Genomic DNA, 15,717 nt, shown 5'->3' with positions numbered 1-15,717 from the left:
TTTGGAAGGCCAAGGTCAGGTTCTGTGGCTGGTGGCAGCACCTGTGGTGCCGGGAGCTTTGAAATGGGGCAAATAGGCCATCCACTGGTTTTCTTCCCTCACAAAAAGATTCCTGCAAATTTTTCCTCATGTCTCTGGAGTATTGCATGCCACGATAGGAATAAACAAGGACTTCTGATACCACTACATGGACACTGAAATGAAGCACCCCTAATCAGATGACACTATCAAGGAGAATAAGACTCGAGACAGGAATATGGCCATTCTGCTGTTCAGCAAAGATGCTGCTGAGGCTCCTTGAGAAAACATGACCACATGGGAGCTGCATGCAGATGGGCTTTGGCCAGGAGTAGCAGCTAGAAACAAGAGGGCAGGGATTGCTGCAACCACCCCTGTTGTCTCTCTCAGAAGTGGCTTGCCACTGTCAACATACACGAAAAGCAATGACAGCAGCCACCAACTCGTTACGTGTTAAGAAAGAGCCATGGAATCATATTGTTACCTTTCATTTTAATATTTAGGGAAGAGAGCTCCTAATTTATTCTATTCGTTTAAAACAAGGGAACTGAGGAACTCCTTATACCAAATAGCAAGAAATGTTCACAGGAACCCTGTTTGCCAGTTATAATTTTGAACTATTACGTGAAAAATTTCATGCAGGAAAACAAATCATGAATTTTTAAAATGTCTCTTGAACTAGATAGATCCATGGACAATGTGAACCACTACTGTTTGCCTAAAGTATTTGACTGTTGACGCAGTACAGTTCAACTGGTTTTCTGAACAGTTTCTCATTTTTTTCAGGGTCTCTGACCTTCAGTGTCAGCCTTCCAAGGACAGAATGGTAGTGTAACCATGACTGGAGAGCAACTGTTCCAGATAAGAATATTTTGGCAGATTTTTAAAAGCAACTCTTACTGGTGTTGATTGACTTAAAAATATAACATGTTATAAACCTCTTCAATATCAAGAGGCAGGATATAATGATTTGTATATTTTATTTTGACTTTACATGCGGTGTTAAAAACCCAAAGTACATATTATTTACACATCCACAATACAAGTTTACAAGGTATCTATACATGTTAAAGTACTCTATAAAACAGTATAGAGCCACTTCACTTGAGGGTTACTTTTTATGCCGTACCATTAAAAAAGATACAATCTGCGTTTACCTTTGCACAAATGGATAAAGCATTTAAAAATTAAATTAACAGGATAGAGACTAGATTTAATGTTAGAAATTTCAACATAAATACTGATTGAACTCACATTACAAACTACAAGGAAGCACAATGTTACAAAATGTTATCTGGGGTCACATAGAGTTACTGTTCTGTTTTACACACGCTGGGATTAATATTGGTAAGGTGAATTCAAACACGTTTGTTGTTGGTGGACTGAGTAGTGTTTATCATTGGTTGGTTTAATTTATTATTAATCTGTAATATTTTAGTTGCAAAGCTGAAGTGTTTCAAGAACAGAAATTTTAGCTTTAGCACTTCCAGAGATCACTGGAAATCACGTTCTTTATAAAACAATGTTCTTTAAAAAAAAGAATAAATGTATCAGTATTTCACATTCTGTATAAAAATGATCTGGTCTTCTGCAACCTGTCCTCCCCCAAGTAATAGGTACCAACAGTATTGTCAAAAGAAATCCAGTTGAACTCATTTGCCTGACTACAGCAGGAGCATTCCTCTGCCTTGGTACTTTCTAGATTTGGTTCACTAAACAAGTGTGTGGTGTGCAGCATATTAACTGAAACAGTCAGCAGGGTTGCGCATCATCAGCCGTAAGTGGTTTCTGCCAAACTACGTATAAATGACGCTCTATAGTTTCTGCAGGTGTCACATTACCCAGGAAACCTCATTTGAGTTCACATTATCACTGTTTCATCCTTAGGAAAGCAGGAGTGGAATGCTTATCATGGCAAAGAATGTAATGCTGCTATGAAGTTGGATTATGTAACAAATAATTGTTCTAGGTTGTTTCTGTGATTTTTTGAAAAGAGTCTTTTCAGGTGCTGGTTGAAAAACATTTACAACTGGCACTCAGTAAATAATGTGCTATACTGAAAACACTTGATAGATTTTAGTACTTCCATCATTCTCATGAATAAGGCACAAAATGCACAGATTCAGGTAAACTCACATGTGGTATTTACAGTATATTGTCATTACCTGCATGACTTAGGAGAAAATTCTCACATAACACAACACAGACAACATGATTGCACCACTGTTAGGTTTTTACAGATTGTTTCTGTTAAGCCAATTACAATTCCTTTCATATGTCTTTCGTCTTCTATTTTTTTTTTTTTTGTTTTTTGTTTCTTACCTTGGGGGGTAGGAGGAGTTAAAGGAGGAGAAATTTTACTATGCGGGGGAAAAAACGAACACAATCAAAACAAAACCTTATTAGTGTGTCCAAGGTTAAATAGAGTGACTCAGGCTTTGATTCACAGTGGACAGGAAAATTTTACTACTGAATACTGGAAAATAAATCAATGATACCTCTTAATATCTTGATCTCCTTAAGCTGGCAAGACTGGAATACAAGTTTTAATGAATAGCAGCACAAAATCACTTGCAACTCTTACATTCTGGCATTGGGTACCACATAAGTAAAGTTCATCATTTTGATGGTCAAAGGAGCCTCGATTCTATTCCTCTTTCAAAGCTGAACCCAATGGACTCCTGTGGGAAATAGTATTGTCTCTCGTTCAGTCATGCTTAATGTAAACAACTCCATAGCACAAAAAGATGCAATGGGCACCTAAACAAATCCTAGTGGGTACAGAACACACACACACACGCACACACACGCGCAACAAGTTTCTTGGTGGCATGAAAAAAATGCCACACATGAAAAAAAAATGCTACAGCTTGGGTCAAAGATTGAATTTTTAGCAAACTGCTTGGTAATCTACAAGTTCATTTCTTTGAGACATTACCATCTTTTTTTTTTGACATTTGTGCAAGAGGCAAGGTGAATGCATACATATTAAAATGTTCACATTTAATGGGAAGACCACACATAATGGCAGTCTACATTGAACCCATTTTCAAGTATTTGTTCACAGATTCTTCTGAGTACTGTTATCAGCTCTTTATACTGGTAAGGTAGCCCCTGTGAGCTACACATCTCTTTAGCTTCAAACAAAAGAAATGGAATGACCAGCACCTTCCTTTCTTTTCAGGCAAGTACACAGAAGCCTTGCTGCAGTAGCTACATGTGGCAAGTTCTGATGTTGCCAAAGTTAGAAAGAGTTTCTTTGGCCACTTGGTTCTCTTAAACTACAAGCGAGTCTCTTGTTTTAAGGTACCCTTACAACATCATCCTCTCAACAACACGGACAGGATAAAGCCACATGGGAATAGCACACTCGAGGCCTAGTACGTGTATTTGTTCAGTGGTCTGACAGATGGGGTTTGAGGAACAAAGGAAGGCTTTGGTGGCACGTCAGGTTTTAAGGACGGCGTCCTCTTTAGTCCCGTCCTAGGAAGAGTGCCATTACTGGTGTAGCTGCTCTGTCTGGAGAGGGAAGGCTGCAGATGAACACTCACTGGTGTTCCCTGAATATAGTCCACCTTCGCCCCAGTGGGGGTGGGCATATATCCTCCATGGTTCATACTAGGCTGTCTGGATAACAAAACACCATTTGGTGAGTTTAAGTTTTTAGGCATAGCAGATATAGAGTGCCTCTGGGAGGAATTTTTGTGATAACCTCTTTGTCTTTCCAGAGAAGTCATTGGGACTCCAGGAGTGGTGGGGACATCCACTCGCTTGGTTGGGCTATTTCTGGGGAGAGTTGAAGGAGGGGAGTATAGCGATGCCTCCCGGTTAGGGACTTTAGGTGGGACCTCAGACATCGATCCCATGGGATCCAGCATTAAGTTCTGGTGTGCCATTTGGATGTCTCCCATGATGGCTTTGGGGTTACTATTTGGGTCATTCAGATGCTTCAGGAGATCATTGAGGGTATTTCTGGAATCAACAGAACGCCGGTGATCTCTCTTACTGGATGACTTTGTGAGAGGGTGATCAATGTTTTGAAGCTTCTTTTCAGCTTTGTGAGCATTGGAGTTTGAGAAAGACGTGTTGTAGTCATGGGTAGCATTTGGAAGAACAATGGCACTGGGGATATGCCCATGACTTAATGGGGAATGAGGTGGCGGACTAGAGGGAAAAAACTGAGGGGTTTCTTTCCTTGAAGCCCCATGGCCATGGGCCTTTTCTGAGTGGCTCTTCATGGCCTGCAGGGTCTTCTGGTGAAGCACGGGTGTAGACTCAGGAGTGGGAAGAGCAGCCAGCTCTGGAGGTTGCCCTCGATGGTCCATTACCATGGATTTAGTATCTCCATTGGGTGGCAGCTCTTTCCGACTGGTTAGCAGGTTACTATACAGTTTAGGAGAATCAATATTCTGTTGGTATTCCTTGACAGGGCTGTCAAAGAGACCATTCAGTTTGGCAAAACTTCCACTGGAGTCTGTGCATGACTGGGCAGATTCTGCATCTTTATGGATCTTTCTGTTTTTCCGAACAAACATGTCTCGATAGCAGTATACTGCCACGCCTGCAATGAATGCCCCCAAAACAAAAGCAGCAAAGACACAGGTGATGAGGACATTCATGTGGACCATCTGGTTGGACTCTCCAGACTGGACTTCCCATCGTACACCTGCAATAGACACATGGGACAGTGTGAATGAGGTGCTTTTTAAAAATAATAATAAATAGCAAATGGCTTTCAGTGAGCCAACACGACCTTCACATGGTTCATATGCTTAGCTTGGAGGGTCAAGTAGACTCCAAAATTCCTTGTATATTTTGTCTTTAATCAAACTAGGATCCCCAGAGACATATGGGATTGCTGCAAATGCCAGGATAACTCTAATCTCCTACTGATCTGTATTCTTCTGTTCTCATAAATAGTTGTTATATGTTAGAAATGTAAGAGTTTCTATCTAAAAAAGTTAAAAGTGCATATTTTCTAAATAGCTAACTTTAAACTCATATGTTTTGTCTCATAATTTTCTCTTAATTCAGGATTAAAAGGTAGCTGCTAGGATACAGAAAAATGTAATAATTAGCATAAACATATATTATGCTAAAATAATTACTCCAATACAATTATACTAACTTTAATAAGAACACATAATTTGTTCACAAACCAAAAATATCTGCTTGATCACTGTTAGCTATAAATAGAGACTTTCATGTTTGCTTGGATTTTTTTTTTCATTCCATCTTGGGGTGAAGCACTCTTGAATGACCGACTATGTAAGAAATCCAGACAGTCTAAGGAAACATACTACGTATTAGTTAAGTAAACTGTCAAATTATATGAAGACATTTGAAAATATTTAAATTAGACCTAGAAAAAGAAGAGCAAATTAGTTTGTAATTATTGAAATTAAACTTAACCTTTTAATGCAACCACAGACATCTAACAATTAATAAAAAAAAGTTAGTTTAAGAGGTATTCAAGTCTGTTACATGCTATAAACACAGCTATCCCAGAGTAAGGTAAGTCAGAGTGATTTTGAAGATTGTGTTGCTTTAAGTTAGCACTAAGGCCTTTGAACATTAGTTGTTTTTAATTAATGTTTAATTAATGTTATGGAATTCAGTGGCACTGTGAAAGACAGAAAGAAAAGTAGAAAAAAAATGGTGTTACTAAAGAAAGCAAAGCAGAAAGAAGAATGATTATAAAATTGTTTACAACGAAAACATATAAAATGAAAATCAACCAATATAAATCATAAATGACAATGTGCTGCCATAAAAACTGATTGGAAACCTGATACCATAGTTTAGTAAGTACTAAAGAATAGATTTTTTTTCCTAGAGTAATATATTTAATAAGCTAACTCAACAGGCAGCTATTTTATAACTGCTCCTATTACAGGCTGAAAATGATAGTTATGGACGAGCACTCTGTTATGTTTTATTGCTTGCGGCATTCAAGCAAGTTAGCATCTCACATATCCTTTTCAGATTGCATTTTGAATTGAAGCTAAACAAGAGTCTGGGAAAGCCTCCTAGACAAAACATCTGATATCAGGATATTTGCAATTAATGAGTTTTGTTTTTTGATGTTGCTGCGGTGACCCTCGAAATTCCCTGAAATCCAGCAGGCTCTCTGCTTCTTCAGACAGAAATCAACACAGATTAGATTGTCTGAGTGGCTGCTTTACCAGCCTTTTCTCCAACAGCTTTCCACCTCTTTTATCTTTTATGGAATGCACTCAGATATAACCACAGAAAGCCAGAGAGACTGTGGCAAGGGGCGGTGGAGGTACAACCGCAGAAGCTCCAGTGAGGCTCACCTCTAGAGAACCACATACTCCTCAGTGATATTAAGGATCAGGTTTCCATGCAGTTAGAGATGAGGTCCCTGCTAAGGCCTTACCCTTTGGGATACCCGATAAAGGATCAGTAAAATCAGAAGTGTTTGGATCATCTTGAACTACAAATTTCCGAGAGCTTGTCAGTTTAGGTCTCCAGGTATCAATCACTTTAGGTGTGATTTCTGGGATACTTGCCATTGTGGTAACAGAAGATGAAGATACCTCCATGTCTGTGGTGGCAAACAGATTTTTATTAATATGGATAGTGTCAAGATTTTTTTTTTGATTGGTCTGTTGCATTTTTAAATAAAGTTTGAGTAAATTTTATGAGAAAGTTTGCTCTAGGATTTTGTAAAAACACGCCCGAGGAAGCTACATCAAATTCCTTCCTTTCAAGGGAAGAATGAAAACTAAAAAATTAACAGTAAAGACATATTAAGCAGATTTCAAAATTAAAGACACTCGAAAGGCTCTTAGGAAAGCCCCTGTGGTTACTAATGACACTCATGAAAAAGGTAATATAATTCCCAGGGCAGATCAGTTGCTGTTTCTTCCTTCTCTTGTGAGACATCATTTCATTTCTTTTTATGCATTTTTAAAAGCACTTTCACAGATGGTTAGAAAATCTATAGGCTTTACTGGGGAAGAAGCTATGATGGAACTTTGTTGGAAAATATCTAGTTAAGTCTATGAAAATACTTGATTTTGGATGGGATAAACCAGCTCTGCCTAAGAGGTTGTTACCAGGGGCCCCTGTCCATTTGTAGGTTATTCAGTATACTGAGGTTCTGCCATCCACAGTAAAACAACGAAGGAGGGGACAGACTCTACTTGTACTCTCTCCAAAACTGCTGGGGAGTTTCTTCCAAAGAGTTAGCAGAACCTAATGCAAAGGCAATGGCATTTACAAACTGAATGAGGATATTCTGATCCATAAGATCTACCATCTTTTTCTCCCCCTGGGGAAAGGAATTGCTGGTGAGTTTTAGAAGCAGCAATAGGACCGGGAGTAACTTAACCTTTCAGCATGTCTAGTACTGATTTCCTCCAAATAGATTTTCCCTAAAAATGTAAGCCTATGCTTTTAAGCTAAAACCTCAGAGACCACAATTCTGACTGGTGCAACAGTTAACAGAAGGAGGCTCCAAACAGGTACAGAGAGGCTTAGAGAGCCCACTGAACATCTTAATACATCAAAAATCAGCTTCACTCCACTGAAGCCTTTTTCACACCACTGAGACCACAACATTCAAAGATTCCCAGGATTAGCGCAAACCATTCAAAGATCTCTAAAACTTATAAATACACATTTATGGGAAATGTGTATTTGTTTACTAGGTCATAGGAAAGGTGAGGAGAGATGGGAAAAATAATGAAATTCCGCCATCCATTAAATACAGATGACCAGAAGAAACATTCACAATGCAAAGAGGTGAGAAAGAAGAAAGCTTGGGTGGGCGTGCGTGCAGCTGGAATGCAGTCTATGTTAGCCCATTTGAATTTTCTTAAAGGATGTGGCTTGGTCAATGATGAAGTGTTAACATGCTATACAAGGGTGAAGTGCTCAGTAAGAAAAGTCTTTTGGTACCATCAGTGGGAATATGAGTCAAAGCGGAAAAATGAAGGGCTGCCAAACTGCGCAAAAGGAGGGGAGAAGGGGCTGAAAATGCTGAACTGAAGGAAAGAAAAGGTCGTTAATTCAAAAAAATTAAAAAAAACTAACCAGATGTTGGACCGCCAAATATTTTGTAATCTGGTGTAGTTGAAGTAGGCAAAATTTCTAAAAGAATTAAAGGAACAAGTAATCAGTGAAAAGTAACCAAAAGAAAGCAAAAATTTATGAATTCCAATTAACTAAAAAAGTAAAAAAAAAATACTATAAATTAAAAAGATTAACCTACTGGTTAGACTACCTCTCTCTAGATTTCCTACAAAATTGTAAATGGTGAAGGAAAAAAAAGTAAGCCTCTTTTCTAATGTATCCCCATGACTGAACAGCTCAGCTTTTGCGAAGTTTAAGTTAAATGCTAGGTGGTATGTGTCCTGAGTCATTAAAAAGACTGATTGTAAAATAATGTCCATGTGCAAATATGGTCAAAAAGAAGCTCCAGGTGGGAATGGAAGATTCTGTCTTACCATGGCAGTCCCCTAGATGAGCTGTGTTGCCGAATTCTGTGTCTTGCTCATATCCTTCAGCACTGTGGTTATGGAAAGCAAAGAAGTCTTCGGTTAACAGCCTTCATAGGAACACAAGTGACAACCAGAGCAGAACCAAGAACACAGACTGATTAGTAAGAATGGGCAGAGAGAGAGAAAAAAAAAAAAGCAACATTTTAACATAACTTGCTAAAATGACTATTTCTGTTAAAAACTGGTGAACTAGAATGTTTAAGAGAACAGAAGAGAATTGGCTTTTTCTCTCCATCCATTTCCCTTAAGTATTATTAGGTTCACTATTTCCCTTAAGTATTATTATTCCCTTCCTTCTCACATCTCCTGGTTTTCCTTTTCCTGTTTCTCTCATAACAAAAAAAAAAAAAGAAAAGAAAAGTAGTATAATTGGAAGTTTTCTACAATTTCTAGCTTTAGAGACCCTGGAGAGGATAGTTCCTCCTAGCTCATGTGACAAAGTATACTTACAGCATCCCTGGGGTCACTCTACCACAGGATCCCTGGCTTAACCAGCCACAATACGGGTCACGAGATGCAATACAAGACCTGTGTAAAACCAAACAGAATGTAACTTGGATTTTCTCATCATCAAAGGTTTTGATGCTGCAAGACCCAGGGTAAGTAAAGAAACACGAGCTTACTTTTTACATGATCCATAACGCTCACAGCGACTGAGGGGGATGCGGATAACGCAGCTAGAGAACGCCACATATAAAGCGTGGTGATTTTTATCCAACTGTAATGAGATGACCTTTTTGTCTTCCTCATTCTCAGCATTGCACCTATTTTGTGGGATACATTTTGAAGCCATATGTTTAGTCAGTCAAGTGTGGTTTGCTTTAGCAATTACTAAGAGCTGGGAAATCATAAGGAATATTCTTGGTAACAAACCAGGCAAGTACATAGTTTGGGAAATAATAATTATGTGATTCATCTTCTACTTCTCTGCATGGTTGGTTAAATTTCAGGCTGGACAAAGGGTTTTTAAAGATTGCTTTCCTTTTATGCTCATAGAAGTGAATTGCATTTGCGAAAGCCACATTTGACTATAGAAATAAAAAGGATCGTGCTTTAATGCATATAAATTTTCCTGTGTTAGATGGTTCTCCTTCTCTCCTTAGTCCCCTTTGCTCCATTTCTCTCTTCTATTTCTTATTTTTTTTTAAAATGGTCTAAATATTCTCATACATATTAAAGATAGGAAGGAAACGCTTAACTAGTACTACATTCTGTGTATGTATGTGCGTGTATATTTGTGTGTGTGTATGCAAGCTCACAACTGTCTGCTGCATGCAGCATCTTGGAATATATCTGCAAGATAAGAGAGGTGCTGTTAAAATGTTCTCATATTCTACAGGTGAAAAACAAGGGCTGAATTATTTTTAAACTCATCAACTGTTTACCCTCTTTGCCCTAGCAGGCTCGGGAAAAAAACAAACCCAAGATTTATTTCAATGAGAAAAAAAGCACAAGACACTATTATGCCAAACCACTGCTACTTTAGAGGCCCAAAAGGACATGACTAGATGAAATACACGCCGAAAATTTTTGAGCAGTGCTGAAGGGCGTTTTCGTAACATATACCTACTTTGCATGGTTGTAGGCTTCAATCTCTTCCAGTAATACGCTGTCGTTCAAAGAGAAAGGACTGGTCTTTGCCAGAACTTTAAGTACCACGCCAGCTTCAGAGCCAACAAAGATGACTGTGTAGTTCTGGTAGGGTCCGGCTGAATGGTCCACTGCGATGGCTGTCAGTCTGTACCTACGAGAGGAGGCGGCACAGATCAGAAGACGAGGCCAACGGGCAGAGAAAACGTTGAATAGGCAGGAGTGTTTCCCACTCAATCTCACCTGACCCGAGTCTTTGTGAACCAGGGCTCATCGGCAATGGGTGGAACGGCAGAGTCCATCAGGGGATGAGATTTGATGAATGACAGAGTTTCATCCGGGAAATCGATGGAGGTTTTATAAGCTTCGGCAAGGCCGTGTTTTGCACAACAGCCAGGCCTGAAAGGAAAACAGCGTTCTTTTATGCTCTCGGCTGCCCCTGCCACACCATGTACTGTATCTAAGGAATAAGTGTATATTCTCAGAGAAGAGGTCAAGAGAGGAAGGAGAGTGAGTGAAACTAACGGAGCAATGCTATGCCCCTGAATTCAATGGGTTCTCCATTCACACTCATGGGCTTGCAGGTCACAAGTCTATGTCTGCTGGCTCTGTCTGAGACGCTGCAGAGAGAGGGACCCCTTCCTGGTGTGGGAGGTTGGCCAAGCTGCTCCCTGAGGAGGGATGCTTCCAATGACCGGAGGGTTTTGTTGAAGACAAAACCCTTTTCTACTTTTTTATTTACCTTGGCTTTGGGACTTTGTCTTCGGGAACTGCTGTCCAAACAGAATCTGGAGTTTTCTGTTCCTTAAATCGTCCTTTGAATACTTTTTCAATGTCATCCATGCTAAATGCACAGACAGCAGAACCAGGGATGCTGAAAAGGAAGAAAATCATCAGGAAGAGGCTGGCGACATGGAGCCTGTCTTGGTTCTGACAGGCATGTAGAGAATATCTTTGCAGTGCCAGGGTTCTGCTCTCACCTGTTGAGCTGCGTGGTAAACACCCCGACCACAGTGGGGATGCCATTGATTTGTATTATGTCTGTAATAGACTGCAGAACATCAAAGTAGAAAAACGAATCTCCAGGGACAGAACAGTTCAGCCGAGCCTTCAGAAATGAAGTCCAGTGTTTCTCCAGGACCCGCTGGGAGCCACCCATGTCGTTTTTACATATGCGGGCCACGCGGGAATACACAGCCTGCCCAACGGACAGAAGCAGAGCAATGGGGTTATGAGCATGGAAAGGAATGGAAACAAAATGATACTGTTTAAGGGAGGGACAAAAAATGCTAAAGATACATCTGGTTCAAAAGAATCTAGCAGTCTTGCAGTCTTCTCTCTAGGGGTCTGTTCAGTAAGAAGGTAAACTAGATTCACCTGTGGGGGAAAAAAGAGCCACTTTCCTGTTTTGCTAAACATGCTCCCCAAGAAGTGAGCTGTCTATCTGCCTTGCTGAATGAAAACCATCCCTGCACTTGGTCTCCAACTTTGCTTCCTGTATTGTTAATGAAACGTGTCATCTTTCAACTTGGCATAGAAGGGGTTGCAATACTTTAAAATCACATGGGCTTTCACTGAAACACTAAAAATTGAATGGGGTCGCTACTTTCTATCCTGTCTTTTGACGCTGAGAAAGAATAGATTATCAGTGGTTTTCTAAAGAGTAAAAAAAGCATCTGTAGCTCAAGGGTACCTGTAGAACACTCTCTGTGGCTGCAGGAAAAAAAGGAAACCTTCTGAAAACTCAAGGCTGCTGTTCCCACTCAGGTTATTGTTCAGATGTTTTCCAGCAATTATTCTCATGATAAGCAACCCACCTCTCTGCAGTTGGCCCTATGTATACTGAATTGAGAACTGGAAAACATGCCAAGGGAGCATCCTTAAACTCTATCACAGTGGTCTCAATTTCATGCAGTACAAGTCCACAATTCAAGCCAAATGCATATACTTGCCTTGCCTAAATTATTATGTTCGACAGCGATTTCTCGAAAGAAGAAATAGACATAGTTTCCGTATTCAATGGCATGAAGAAAGTGTGGCTCTGAAAGAAAAATTAAAAACAAACTGGTTCCTAAAGGATAATTCAATTAGCATAAGACCCCGACTGCAAAGCATGACTGACAGATGTTGCACAGTTACATTCAAGCCAACAAGAACTCCAATCTGCCAATGACTTTGAGGAGTCCCAATATGGGTGTGTTCAAGCTTCAGGGAACCCGTCATCTCTAAAGTCAGCTAATGGACTGTAAAAAGACCTACAGGGAACTGAACTACAGCAAAGGTCTTTGTTTCAACAGATTTATTCATTAACCTATTTAACTAGGGAAGAAAACCTCTTACACTGAAAATAAAAAATCTTGATTTCTAGACTCTGAAGAACAAAATGGCTCTCATATGGACTAATCGATTCTCACTGTTAACTTTCCAAGATGGGTAGATGGCAAGTAGTATTACGTGCGTTTAGAAAGTTAGACAAATTGGCACACACAGAGATGAAATCTCCCCCGCTTTTTTTTTGAGGTCACCTAGGATAAACACCTGGATGAACTTACTCTCCTGACATGCCTACTAGCCTCCTCATTCCCTGTCAATGCTCCTGTTCACAATCAAAGCAGTGTGTACTTGTTCTAAATAAACAATATAAAGTCATGCGCTGAACCTCTTCATGGCCATGGCTGCTGTCCCCACTTGGGCCATCCACTATCCTGGTGACCCCACGACACTGCTCTTCAAAGGTACCTTTTATCCATTTGGAATCATATTTTATTGTGCGAAGGGCAGATCCATCACCCATGCTTCGATAAATAACGGCATCACTGGCCAAGAAGTCAGCCACTGTGGCAGAATACAGCTTCCCATCTGAAACCAAAGTTATAATTTTGGTAAGATAACCATAATTATCCTGCAGTGTGTTAGCTTCGGCAGCGTGTTATGCCCTTTGAAGTGCTCTCACTGGTATTACCATTATCTATACAAATAGGGCTACACCTGATGCTCACCATCAACGTGTAACAGGTTAGCCATGATATTATCTAATTTTACAGGGATCTAGGCATCAAAAAGTTAAGCAACTTATCTGGGGCCACTGGCCTAGTTAACAACAGGGTGTCATAATACTTGTAGTGTGCACTCAAATATCCTTGCCCTTAATTTCTTCTTTTTTTGGAAATTTGTGCATAGATTTTAGCCTTTCGAACATTAGATCAAGGTGGGTATCCAAGTTACTAACTTTTACTCTTCCATTAAATTCCTTTTTCGCCTTCAATGTCATTAATCATTTATATTCATTACGCTAAAGGATCTTACCAGCAAAGAGGGCAACATTGGTTTGTCTGGCATCAAATGGGCATCTTGCCAGGCCACTAATTTCTTCCCCATCATATTCTAAGGTACTCAACTACAAAAGAAAAATAAATAGCCAGTGTCATATCTATTCAATGTGCCTGTTTGAAGGCAATACTGTTTTATTCGTATTAAAATTCCATTTGAAGAATTCTGTCTTTATTCTTTCATAGCACTAGAGATAAAACAAATTACTGGAAAGCAGAAAGGTTTCAACTCTAACAGCATACCAGTGAAGGGAGAAAAGTTGATCAAAAGAAGCATATCACATAAAATATACTTACCCTGTAGTATCTACACATGGGATTGAATGCATTGGTACCACAAACAAAAACCATCTCATCGTTTCTTGGAACAAATACTTTGATAAAGTTGTGGCATTCATCCTAAAGAAAGTAGTAGTTACATTAATATCAGACATTCAAACGTGCTAGCACTGTGGTATCAAGCCCACAGAAAGACTAAATCTAGCAGACATTTGTCTGTTTAACTCACTTTATGCTTGCCTTTCATAGCACAGTTTTCTCGATCCTGTTGTCTTGATCGCCACGTCAGTTTCTGTATTAATCAAGCAAAACCAAAGTTCAGTTTTTAACTGAGAACATTTTTGGGGGAGGCAGTGGGAAAATTAATCAGGTTCAGAGGGAATGTAAATAAATTTGCCAACTACAGTTGCTCACCTTGCTTGGTATTACTTCTGTTTTGGGCATTTCATTTAAGTTTACTGTATAAACTTGATCCCTGTTGGAAATAAGGCAATAAAACGTATCACGTGAATACATAAAAATGTTAAGCTGCTTCTTATTTTATTTTTACAGATCTGCCTTTATTGTGTTTTAGAGATCATTTGGATTTTCTCTGTCTCAAACAAAGTCAACAAAGAGTACTTTTTCATTAGTGAGATGCTTTTACATATCACTGTAGTCAGAGAGCAAAGAAAGCTCTTCTCTCCAGGCATGGGTCAAACTGCTACTTGGTATTAGCATAGACATATTTCTAATATTTGCTTGAATAATTCTAAGTTAAAAACGCATAAAGAAAGGTTTTTTTCCCCCCTGCTGCTTTAGGAAAAAAGAATGGTGTATGATTTCTTGATGGCAGTAATAAAATAGCACCGCTGAAAGCTTGAGCTCTGTATTTTGTTCCTGGTACACAACACTAACTCTTCTCAGTGAATATTTCTGGCTACTTGCAATTTTTGATCACAATCACATATTAGTTTTTCATGAACTAGACACATTAATGCAAGCACCACAAGAGAAAAGAATTTTAATCTAATAAACCAATGAGAGGAAAATTACCTGCCAGCAATATAAAGTGTGTCTCGAATTTTCAACATCAGCTGAAAGTCCAGCCTGTGCTGCGATTCATTGCCTGAAGGGCGTCCTCTAAAAACCGGATATTGCCTTGAATCTGCAAGTAAAAATGGGCTAAACCATCATTCAGGATTATGGAGCTGAGGGATCAATAAACAGCATTGATTAGCTGTATATACTTGTTGTAGAAGGGTTTTAACTAAATTCCTCTCTTAAGGTCTTGAACATAAATGAATAAAAGGCAATGAATGTCAGCAAATGGTCTTTTTCTTTTAACTCAAAATATATAACCTATATACAGGTTGCCGTAGAAAAGCACCCAACAAAACTGCCCCGTTTTCTCCAGACACTAGGAAATGATTACTGATAAACTCAGATGCAAATTCAAGGTTAAGACATAAAAAATCTCTGCCTCTTTCTGAAAATGAACATGCTTAGAGAATGAAAAACAGAAAAGCTTCCCTTCTCAGAATAGAAGACTGTTCTTGAGACGACTTACAGTGATAGTCGACAGTATTAAGGGGTTCATCATCTTCAGGAAAGCTGACTGCCCTCAACTGGGAAATCATCAGCAGCAGTATGTAGGCACAAAGCAGGAAGACCCTCATGGTGGGCCAAGGTGAAGTCAGGGTAGCCCCTGCTCAGAAATGCCACTGAACTACCTGGAAAACAGAAGCAGTTTGGAAAGATCTCTATGCTGCAATGAAGCGGTTTTCTTGTTTGTAATCAGCTCAGTTTTCACCATCAGCTCCCTCCAAAGCCCCTCTTCCACCAGGAATGCTGGCAGTGGTAGATCAGGTATCGCCAAAAACAAAGGGAAAAGATGGCAACATGCCAGGCCTGATTAAAGCATCTGGTTGAGCATATTGAAGTTTTCAGCAAATTCACAAGAATTTTGGAGGTAATCGTATGTCATCACAGCA

General features: G+C 39.4%; 1 protein-coding gene across 15 annotated transcripts in view; it reads right to left on the bottom strand.

The window, feature by feature from the left end:
- Positions 1-979: 979 nt before the first annotated feature.
- Positions 980-15,717, bottom strand: part of SEMA6D (semaphorin 6D) — a 585,453-nt gene continuing 570,715 nt past the window's right edge. For 3 of the 15 annotated variants that reach the window (XM_063652609.1, XM_054451324.2, XM_063652608.1), the window contains 18 exons: positions 15,294-15,456; positions 14,780-14,891; positions 14,159-14,219; positions 13,974-14,036; positions 13,763-13,864; positions 13,443-13,533; positions 12,876-12,995; positions 12,089-12,177; positions 11,117-11,334; positions 10,879-11,010; positions 10,380-10,535; positions 10,117-10,290; positions 9,170-9,310; positions 8,997-9,074; positions 8,493-8,593; positions 8,080-8,136; positions 6,419-6,586; positions 980-4,684 (listed from right to left, as the gene is read on the bottom strand). In XM_063652609.1, the coding sequence (XP_063508679.1) occupies positions 3,396-4,684; positions 6,419-6,586; positions 8,080-8,136; positions 8,493-8,593; positions 8,997-9,074; positions 9,170-9,310; positions 10,117-10,290; positions 10,380-10,535; positions 10,879-11,010; positions 11,117-11,334; positions 12,089-12,177; positions 12,876-12,995; positions 13,443-13,533; positions 13,763-13,864; positions 13,974-14,036; positions 14,159-14,219; positions 14,780-14,891; positions 15,294-15,402 (3,261 nt within the window). In that variant the 5' untranslated portion in view covers positions 15,403-15,456 and the 3' untranslated portion in view covers positions 980-3,395. Of the gene's footprint in view, positions 4,685-5,195; positions 5,305-6,418; positions 6,587-8,079; positions 8,137-8,492; positions 8,594-8,996; positions 9,075-9,169; positions 9,311-10,116; positions 10,291-10,379; positions 10,536-10,878; positions 11,011-11,116; positions 11,335-12,088; positions 12,178-12,875; positions 12,996-13,442; positions 13,534-13,762; positions 13,865-13,973; positions 14,037-14,158; positions 14,220-14,779; positions 14,892-15,293; positions 15,457-15,717 lie in introns of those variants that run through there. The other 12 variants (XM_054451325.2, XM_054451326.2, XM_063652614.1 and 9 more) reach the window with 8 other exon arrangements.

The sequence above is a fragment of the Pongo pygmaeus genome, chromosome 16, assembly GCF_028885625.2.
Source record: "Pongo pygmaeus isolate AG05252 chromosome 16, NHGRI_mPonPyg2-v2.0_pri, whole genome shotgun sequence".
Taxonomy (NCBI): domain Eukaryota; kingdom Metazoa; phylum Chordata; class Mammalia; order Primates; family Hominidae; genus Pongo; species Pongo pygmaeus.
This window is presented reverse-complemented; position numbering and strand designations above follow the sequence as displayed.